Genomic DNA, 10,500 nt, shown 5'->3' with positions numbered 1-10,500 from the left:
AGCTAAGGGGCATGGTCTGTCTGTGGTTGTGGGTGGAGTAACATCTTCTGCCTCTGGAGAAGATAGCTGGTCTTTGGACATTTTCGTACCCTGTCCCATTCATCCGCATGGATTAAAAAGGGACTAAGAAATGGCGGTGGTGTCAGGGAGGGAAGATAAACATGGTCACTAGTGAACAATTTTTCCATTCTCCCTGCCCTCTCAGTGCCAAATGAGGGGGCTAAGTGAAGCAGTGGTCTGGGGTAGATTGGGGTGGGTGCTTTGCTACATCGGGGGAACAACCAAGCCCGTCATCGCTGGAGAGAAAAAAATATACAAAATCTATGATTCTAATCAATCAGGTCTTGCATTAATGTACATCCAGCAACTGTTCTCTTGTTGTTCAGTCATAGCTTTTCGAGCGGTTAGTACGAGGGGTTAGACTGCATTCGTAAGTTCAGACAGGGGGGTCAGATAGTGAGTTGGGTGGCTACCTCGGAAGCTGTTCCCCCCTGAGGCAGGGCAGGCAGGGGAGGGAGAGCCCTGGGGCCTGAGGACAGGAGCAAAAGCACTCTTCTGTTTAGCAGCAGACGGGAAGGAGGAGAAAGGCAAGAGGGACGATGAGGAGCTGGAGCTTCCTGGTATAGTGGGGCTGGAGGGCATTACTGTGGAGCAGAGAGCAACAATCAATCTCAAGTCTGAAAATTACTACAGAATGAGTGGTGGCAGGTAAATTAACAACCACATGTAGAGACAATTAGAAAGCACAAGAAGGTCTTACTGTAGGGAGAGCCTGTGGGGGAGGCACTGCTGAAACCAGGAGAACCAGGAACTCCTAGGCTGGTCATGGGAACTGTCCCATATCCTCCGGTCATCCCACCGCTGCCGCCGTAGCTCGACTGCTGAGGAGTGGAGGCTGATGGGTAACCCCTAGGAGACAGGCTGCTGGAGTTTCGAATGTAACCTAGAAGGGAAATGAAAACACTTGGTCAGATCTGAGTTTCATTGTGGCAAAAAACCAAAGCTGGGAATGGAATAGTTTGGTACTTTCTGCTCACCTTGGCTGCTCTGTCCCGGGTCCCCAATGCTAACGCCTAACTGAGATGGGTAGGAGCCCAGACCCATGACGCTGCCGTGGGCTGGTGAGCTCGGCAGCGCCTGCAGCTGACTGTGAGGACGGGGAACACTGTAGAGGGCCTCAGCAATGTCAGCTGCACGTTTCAGCAGCATGTCCTGCAGGAGATCAAATGCAACGATCAACAATGGTTGATTCAGCGAAAGACAATGCGGTTTGGTTAGTTTGTACTACTACTTTTCCAACTCCTGCCATTGCATAAGAGTATTTGTTATAAACAGGCAGTCAACTGTCAAACAGTCATTTGGCTGCTACAAACTACCAGTGCGGTACAATGTTTGCATGCAGTGTTTGCATACTGTTCATCTTAAGAGGTGTTTTTTTCTGCCACCACAGACAGCTCAGTAACTGCAAAGCTTTTAAAAATAATCCCTGCTTAGAACTATTTTATCACTTTTTTTAAAGGAATTAAACTAAAACAAAGCCATATAGATATTAATTCTGGTGGATTAACTGTGTCAAATTGTAATCTAATTTGTTTTCATATATAATTGGGATGACTGGACTGTTATTGATTGATCCTGTTATAGAGTATACACAATAAACAGTTAGGGGCTAAAACAAAATATATGTCAGTCTTTTAGATATCTGCATGTTCTGTGTGTCATTTTACCTGATTGCTGTGTGGATTTCCGTAAAGAGCCTCCACAAGATCTGCTGCTCTTTTCAGAAGGATCTCCTGCAAAGAACAGAAATTATTGCATTAATGTCTTACTATGGTCGTAGTGTGAGGAGTTCCTTGAAAAAATAATAATGTGCATGGCCAGATCTTTTATTTAAGTCTCTTGAGTCTCTCACCTTAGCTAGTTTCTCTGGATCACCAGGATGTCGAGGGATAACCTTCTGAAGACGCTGGAATCCGTAGTCTATAGTTGGTTCATTAAGAGCTGAGAAACATAAAGTACATCAAACCTGAGTCACAGTTCCCCAGAACCTCATATTTAAAATGACTCAGACTGAAGGTAGCCTAAAATGGCCAAAAGGAGCACAATGTGTTGTCTTGGTACCTGTGTAGATGAAGCGTCCAGGAGCTCCCTTGCAGAACTGTTTCGATTTATAAGACAGTGTGACCTCCACGACCCCGGGGATATGTCGAGGAGGCGTCTGGACACGGATAGCGTGTGGTGTGATCAGCTGAGGATACAGCATGGAAAGCGTGTCACAAAACAGCAACAAATGATTCCCCCACATGCCTTGTAAATATTTAGGCTAACACAATACCGTGGAAAGATTAATTTATGCAGACTGCACATAAATCATCTAAATAATGAGACAAGCCATATGCTATATATATCATTTCAAACTGTGCTTTAGACTGTATCATTAGTGAGATGTTTTGAAGACAATTCCTACCTCACTCCACACCAGCATGCTGCCAAACACCACCTGCAGCCCGTCAAAGAAGTTCTCCCCAATGACGATGACCATGGCCCCGCCAGTGGTCCAGCCCTCACTGGGACTGATGGCTTTGATACATGGGGTAGCTGCGTAGGAGAGCAAGGCAAGATTTACTGCAGGTTTCAAAACGGGACAGACAAGAGTTGGAAAAACATGTTTGTAAAGGGTGTCTCTGGAGGAACATGTCAATGGTACTCTTTAGTTTGGGCAGGCAAAAAAAAGTGAAATGAAAAAGCTGGCATTATTTCATGGCTTCTACATGATGCAGCTTTTATCCATGGATAATGCCACAAATTTAAACATGATGAAGAAGGAGTTGGAAAAAGTCTTCATAAAATGTTGGTCAAGAAAGCAATGCAGTCATATGAGTAAATAAATATGAGAATATTATCCAGAAAATGTACTTAAAGTACTGTGTGTTATTTAGTATATAAATTACATTATTGGATATCATTATTAGCTCCTGGGTATAACAGTTTGCCATATTGTATGCTGAACATTTAAAAGAAAGTGTCATAAAATAAAAATACTCATAAAATCAGTCATAAAATAATAAATATGACTTGTTGACCTACAGCCGGTTAAACTGTAATTTAAGATCAGATATTTTATTCTATTTGCAGAAGTATTTGATTAATGCATGAATAAGCTCAGTTAACGTCCTCAGTAGCGTCACTGGTTGGATATATCATGGTGCAACCTGCTTTTGGATTGCTAAGGATGCCTCTGTGCTATGTTTTTGAATGTGAATGATGAAGTAGACGTGCAGTGAAAAAGATAAATGGAGTGTGACACTGTGTCAGCATCTTACCATATTCCATAGTATTCTCGGCAGACTCGCCTGGCTCCAGTCGGCGGGCTCTTCGGCCATGTTTTGAGTTGTTGTGGACGAACATGTTGTCAGACACAGCTAGGACGTGGCCATCTACACTCACAGTGCTGGACAGGACCACCTGATAGAGGAAAGGGTAGAGAGCCAAGAGGAAGATACATGAGTGTAAATGCACGACTTGGACAGCACCCTGCGAGTCACAGTCTCCAGTTACAGCGGTGAAATCCCTGAGCAACAATTTGTTTCAGCATACAGGTGATAGTAATATTTCTCAATATGTAATGTGACATCTCTGGGATCTCCATAATATGTCTGCATTCTGGTGATGACACCGCTCATACACCCCTCCACTCCTCCATCAGGTCTCCATATGGCCTCTCTGCTGCCTCTTGCCTAACTTTTTGATTCATACAGCATGCGGCAGGCTCATCCTTGTCTCCTCCTGATCCTTCAATGACACCAAACATATGGACGAAATCTCCCATTTTAGTCGGCCGTTAAAGTAGTGGATGATATATAGTGGTCCTAATTTGATTTTCTGGCCGCAGCATGTGTGGGTCCCTTCCCACATCTGCCTTGCATGGCTGACACACATATAATTAATGAGAGAATCCTTGTAGGTTTTTTTTCTTTGGTTATTTATGAGTGAAAATGTGATACTATTTCTGAAAGTGATAATGAGTTGGAGTGTGTTTATCAACATGTTTTTGAGAGTTATAGGGATCGGGTCAGTTAGAAAAAAATATCATTTTAATTAAAAAGTAAACTATAAATATTGTACTGTATGTGTCTTCAGAAAATCAGACAGCGAAGATAAAACCTTACACTCCTTTAAAAATAAACACCTGGCAGTAATTTTGCAGGTGAAGGAACATGAGGAAAAAAGGAGAAAAAAGCATATGTGCTATAGGTGGTGGAAAGGAAAGGGAACGTAAAGGAAAATAACTGTAAATTATCGATCAAGCAGCAGATTCCTATCCAGCTCTGATCACCTTTTAACCCAGAGATGAGAATCTTGTGTGCTCATAACTTCTCAGCATGCGTCACATAGCAGGAGTTAAAGCAAACATGGCTGAAGACTGGGGGAGCTCGGAGAGGAGGAAAGGACGGAGGGTTTGGGAGAAGGAGAATGCCAGACAGGGGCCGCTGGTGCTGAAAGACGGCAGAGGAAGTGAGGCGGGAGTGTCCCTCATGACCACTTCCTGGGTCACGGAGCATGACCTCCTCCATCTGGAGCCAATCACTCAATTTTTGACAACTTCCTGAAACACCTCAACCTATTTCCTGCACCCCAGCACCCCAATGACCAAATCTCCCACATATCTAACTTCTTTCATTTGTGTTTCCATTGTAGTATATTATCCACCTAAACTATTTTCTTTATTGTCTTGTATTATCTTATGTTCTTCTTTGTGTATTTTCTAGAGTAAAGAAATGTGTAAGACTAATGCCCTGCTTCACAGGTTCTATATTTAGCCCAGGAAGAATCTGTCTTGTCAGGTATCCTGAGACATGTGTTTCTTGTCTGTTACCCATCTTTGGTGGGTCATAGTTTCTGGGGATACTGGACACTATCTATTCTTAAGTTAGCTTGGTCAAGAGGTTAAATGTCAGAAAGCTAAGGATAAATTCTGTTTTTAGATCCTGTCTTTGTCTGACCATCCTGGTCAGTTATATCCTTCTGTGGGAGAAGGTGGAGTTTTAGAAAACGTATATAAGGTTTGAGATTTCAGGCCAAGGGAGAGTCATCTCAATTCTTGGCACCAGAGATGCTCCACGATTCGGCATTTTTGTACACTGTTCTTTTTCTTGTAATAAACTCTTTTTGAATGCAAGAAAAGACGTGTCGGCGGTTCCCTTCTCTTCATCAACACATCAATATACCACATTTTTGGCGTCACGAACTTGGGCGTGTTTGAGGCCTCTCAGCGTTGGCTGGCAGCTCCACTGGGCCGACTCCTGCAACAGCCGCGGCTTTTTTATTAAGGGTGAGTTTGTCACATTAGAGTGCGCTAGTTTGCTCGAAGGAGCTGCTGTCTGTTTGCTGTTGGGTCTCACCGTTAAAGAATCTTTGTGTGGGAATTTGTTGCTTTGATGATTTGAAGTAGATTACCGTTTTAAATTTTTTACTTTAAATTAAGGGTGCCTTAGGCCTTTGTTTGTCTTGGTCTTTTTGTTGTTGTTTGGTTTTTGGTTTTAGGATTTTGTTTGCGTTATTAGCAACGCAAAAAAGGGGGAGGGGTGACGTATTGGTTAGAAGGTGGTTGGGAAAACATTTTATAGTGGGATTTTTTGAGTAAGAAGAGGGAAAGTTAGAGATGGGGGTGACGTATTGATTAAAAGGTGGATTATCTAAATATTTAATAGTGGGACGGGGGTGACGTATTGATTAAAAGGTGGATTAGAACATTTGTATAGAGGGAAATTTAGATAGGGGGATAAGAAGTAAGGAAAGTTTAAGATATAGGTGATCACATTAATGTTTTGTGTTTGTTGTGTGTTATGTTTTGTGTTTGTTGCTTTTTGTTGTATATATGGCTAATGTAATCGATTATGTTAAATAAGTTATAAAGATAAATAAAAAGTTTGATTTAGTGATAATATATATGAACATTTTGTAAATAATAAATAATAATACTGTGATAAAAGGATTAAAAGTTTGATTAATAGGATAATGAAAATGAGAGTAAAAAGATTTAAGTGTTTACATTGATGAAGCATTGAACTATTTGTCTGTCTTCCTTTCATGGTGCGAGAGTTCAAAGAGGAGGCGAAAGGACAGCTGGTTGGCATCACAAGGACTGAGGCTTGCGGACAACAGCGCATGCATCTGGATCCAGTGATAAAGGCCAGTGCGATTTTATCCACAAACTCTTACTGATAAATGTACCTGCATTTATACCGCTGTGCACACATTTACAGTTCATACTGTCGATGTGATTTAATTGTTGAATAGTACTTTCAATTACATTTAGTGCACACACCTGTAGTCCTACATGCATCATACATATGTTGTAGTTAATTAGAAGAAAGCTTGGCAACGGACTGATCATTTTATTATAGGGATACTGGTGCTTGGTTTAGGTGAAGATTTTGTTGTTGACTTATGATTTGATTTGGTTATTACTGGGTAAAGATTATCGATTCTGTAGTTGAAGAGCTTCGCGTGTGGACCTGGCGTTTTTACCTGTAGAACTTTCTTTTGATTTTTGTAGTTGACAAATCTTTTTCATCTGTTTTTTATTAGCTGTGACAATCAAAAGAGCATAAAGTAGGCTAATTAAAATATAATTAATAATAATTCATTAGATTTAATAAAAATCTCAATAAAATAGAATAAAATAAATCTGGTTAAAATTAAAATTAGAGAAGAATATCAAAATGTCAAAAATAGAAAATCTAAAAGTAATCACTCCCATTGAAGTTGTCCAAAAGAATAATCCTTTAATTAGAGGCATTGTAGAAATGTCAGAGAAGTGGCATAAGCGTTGGTCTGATATTGATCAACCGTGGCCGGTCGTAGGGACTTTTAATCCAGATGTAATTAAAACAATGAAGGTGCTTGTGTCTGTATATAAAACAGGTGAGAAAGCAGGGAAAAAGGGAGAGAAGCGTAAACAGAAGAAACAGATGGAACTTGAGATGCTCCGGCTGTTTGAGATTGAGGGACAGCAATGGTCAAGGGCTAGAAAAGAGGAGAAAGATAGGGTTCAAGGAGAGATAGAAAAGCATGCAAGGAGTGTAGAAAAGCTAATGGTAGAGAGTAATGTACCCTTCTCACATTTGGTCCCAGTACAGAGACCCCCACCTTATGAGAAGGAGGTTGAGCTCAGAGAACTTTACCCTCAGCTCCCAGTTATCACTCAGGAAGGAGATTATCATATTACAGATGATAATGATAAAATAGTGGAGATAGGGAAAGCAGAAACAACTCTAAAAATGTATCCCGGCTCCAAAAGAAAAAGTAAAACTGTGCATTTTAAACCTAAAGATAAAATTAGAATTAGGAAAATTGATTTTGGAGATGATGGTCAAAGTGACCTAGAAGGAGCCGTCGGGGGATACGATCCTGTGGTTAAAAAGATTTTAGCCAGTGCAGAGAGGAGAGGAGCTAAGTCAGGAAGGAAAATGTGTCCCGCAGATGACAGTGAGAGTGAAGGAGAAGATAGCGAGGAGGAGTTAGGAGGAGAGAGTCCATCTTATATGGAGTATCTAGAGAAAAAATACCTTGAGAGAAAGGAAGAAGAAGATAGACAGGAGTGTTTAAAATTAATCAATGAGGAAATGGATAGCTGTATTTCACGCCTAACCATAACCTCCACACCTAAAGTAAAAGAGTTTTTCGAGGATAAACTAGGACAATTACAGGCTCAAAAGAGTGATTTGGAAACCCAAAGTGCTAGAAAATCAAACACAGGATATAATTTCCGTCCAAGGAAAAGTAACGGTGCTAGTTTCATGGGTCCAGTGCTAATTCGGGGACAGAATTTGGAATACAAACCCTGGCAAAGCACTGATATGTCTGACATATTGGAAAAATTACCTACCCTTCAAGATGGAGCCCATCCTTGGATATCTAAATTAGAAGAAATCATGGTGGGAACACAAACTGCTGTAGGTGACATTAAAAAACTGCTAGCTAACCTTCTAGGGGTTCCAGCCATGGAAGAAATCTTCCAGCAAGCGGGACTTGATCGCTATGTGGGTACCTCTGTAAATGATTCAGAGCTATTTTCTGCAAATAGAGCTAAAGTGTGGAGATCTTTGAAAGCCACATTCCCCACGATTATGCATCCTGATCACATTTTGATCGAACCATTGGGACGTGATGAAAATCCTCGTGCTTATGTGTCAAGAGCGTATCAGAAGTGGAGAAGTGTTATGGGAAATAATCCGGATGGCGCTCCGCTGGAGCAAATAATGTTGCGAACCAAGATTCAGATGGGATTGCCCCAGCCAGTTAGGAGCAAGTTAGCAGAAGTGCTAGGTCTAGGAAACATGGTTAATAATGTATATACAGACTACATTGCACACATGGTAGAGCTCCATAGAAAAAAAAGAGAGTGAACAGAAGGAGCAAGATCAGGAGACTCTTAGAAAAATTAATCAGATTCAGCTGGTAGAAAATAAGAGGAAGGAGAAGAAGCAGGCTCTAGTTATGCAGAATCAGCCTGAGATAAATCAGTTCACACCACAGCCACATTTGCAACCACAGTTACAGTCACAGCCACATCTGCAGCCACAACCAAATCAGTTCCAGGCACCACAGCCTTATGCAACGGTACCTTTTGCTTATAATACACAGCCAACCTTTAATCCACAACAGCAGTTATGGAGAGGAAGAGGTCAAGGAAATGTAGGGAGAGGAAGAGGTAATTTCAATCCCAATTTTCCACAAGCTCCTGAAGTGTGTTATATCTGTGGATTGACTGGACATTTTGCACGTAACTGTAACAGAATAGGAGGAAGAAATTTCAGGGACAATTTCAGAGGAGTCTCAAGAGGAGACTTTAGAGGACGGCCAATGACATTCCGGGGACCGGTAAACCCATTTGGGGGCCCGGAACCAGGATTCTAGGGCTGCCCTGAAAATCCGAAGGGGAGGTGTCAGCTGGTAGTGTCGGGGCCGGAGCAAGATCCAACGATAATGGTGAAAGTAAATAATCAACCATTAGAAGTAATGGTAGATAGCGGAGCGGCTTTCACCTGCATTCGGCCTGAAGATGCTACACATCTCCCTATGTCTGGTCAGTTTATACGGACAATCGGGTTTGAGGGAGTCAAACAGCTGATACCTCTTACAAAACCAATTGAGCTCTGCTACAAAAATCAAAAAGTTACAATACCTATACTGGTATCACAACACACACCAATTGCACTTTTGGGAAGAGATGCTTTGTGTCGATTGAATTGCATAATAAAATGTACTCCAGACGGCTGTCTGGTGGAAATGCCAAATGATGCTGTTCATCAGTTGTCAATGAAAACAGATGTTGAAGCTTCTTCTGTATTTTGGATTGGTGATCTCAGTGCAGGACTTTTGGAGCCTGTTATAATCTGGGAGAAGTTTATTGCAGCAAATATGCCTGATGCAAAGCTTCCAGAGTATCCATTGCATTGCACATTGAAGTATTTTAAAGATGCTTCTCAGTCAAATTCTGAAAATTGGTTGAATCATCAACCAAAGCAAGTTGAACTCATTTCATGTTGTATTATTATGGGCCCACAAGGAGCAGCTATGATGATTGATATGAATGATTATGTGAGTGAAGAATTTGACATTGAAAAAAGTGTGCCGCATGTGACTTTGATGGTGTCTGAGGACTATGAACAAAAACATATAGGAGACATGATGGTTGAGGCAGGGAAAGCTGTTTTTGCACCAATAGAAAATAATCTTTCTATTTGGAGAAGTGAAGATCATCGCTTTCTTAAAATTATGATCTCAGCTCAAGGTCATGGACAACCACAGACTGTCCAAATGACTCATGAAGCAATTTGCAGTGTGAAAGTGGACACAAATGGTATGAAAGAGGAGATGTTGCAGCAAGTGCCTGAATGTTTGTGGTCTCGACACAGCACTGATATAGGTCTTGTGAAATCAGCTCAACCTGTGAAAGTGGAACTTAGACCGGGGACACGCCCTCCCTGGAAGAATCAATATCCACTGAAAGAAGAAGCAGTTGAAGGAATTGAGCCGCAAATTGAGGGACTTTTGAAAGCAGATGTTTTAAGGATAACTCAAAATCCCCAGAGTAATACACCTTTATTACCTGTAAAAAAGCCTGACAAATCTTATCGTATGGTACATGATTTAAGATTTGTAAATGAAGTCGTAGCTGACTTTCCAGCAGAAGTGCCTGATCCTCATACTTTGCTAGCTCAAATTCCTTCAACGGCTACATACTTTACAGTGTTGGATTTATGTGGTGCATTTTTTAGTGTTCCGCTTTCCATAGAAAGTCAAGGTCTGTTTGGGTTTACATATAAGGGACAGTTTTATGAGTACAAAAGACTGCCACAAGGATTCAAACATAGTCCTCACATTTTCAATAAAGTATTGAAAGATGATCTAATTGGACTGGATCATAAATTAAAAAGTACTGTGGTACAATATGTGGATGACATAATAATTTGTTCACCTGATAAAGTAACA

General features: G+C 41.1%; 1 protein-coding gene across 2 annotated transcripts in view; it reads right to left on the bottom strand.

Annotated features, from left to right (window-relative positions):
• Positions 1 to 264: 264 nt before the first annotated feature.
• ebf2 (EBF transcription factor 2) overlaps positions 265 to 10,500 on the bottom strand; it is a gene marked incomplete at both ends in the record, with an annotated part of 36,612 nt that continues 26,376 nt past the window's right edge. For both annotated transcript variants that reach the window (XM_083978183.1, XM_083978184.1), the window contains 9 exons: positions 265 to 296; positions 474 to 644; positions 761 to 943; positions 1,038 to 1,212; positions 1,728 to 1,793; positions 1,913 to 2,001; positions 2,122 to 2,248; positions 2,468 to 2,598; positions 3,324 to 3,465. In XM_083978183.1, coding sequence (XP_083834309.1) covers positions 265 to 296; positions 474 to 644; positions 761 to 943; positions 1,038 to 1,212; positions 1,728 to 1,793; positions 1,913 to 2,001; positions 2,122 to 2,248; positions 2,468 to 2,598; positions 3,324 to 3,465 — 1,116 coding nt within the window. The remainder of the gene's footprint in view (positions 297 to 473; positions 645 to 760; positions 944 to 1,037; positions 1,213 to 1,727; positions 1,794 to 1,912; positions 2,002 to 2,121; positions 2,249 to 2,467; positions 2,599 to 3,323; positions 3,466 to 10,500) is intronic.

The sequence above is a fragment of the Trachurus trachurus genome (genome assembly GCF_905171665.1).
Source record: "Trachurus trachurus genome assembly, chromosome: 9".
NCBI lineage: Eukaryota > Metazoa > Chordata > Actinopteri > Carangiformes > Carangidae > Trachurus > Trachurus trachurus.
Note: the sequence above shows the minus strand (reverse complement) of the source record. Positions and strands in the feature narration are given on the sequence as shown.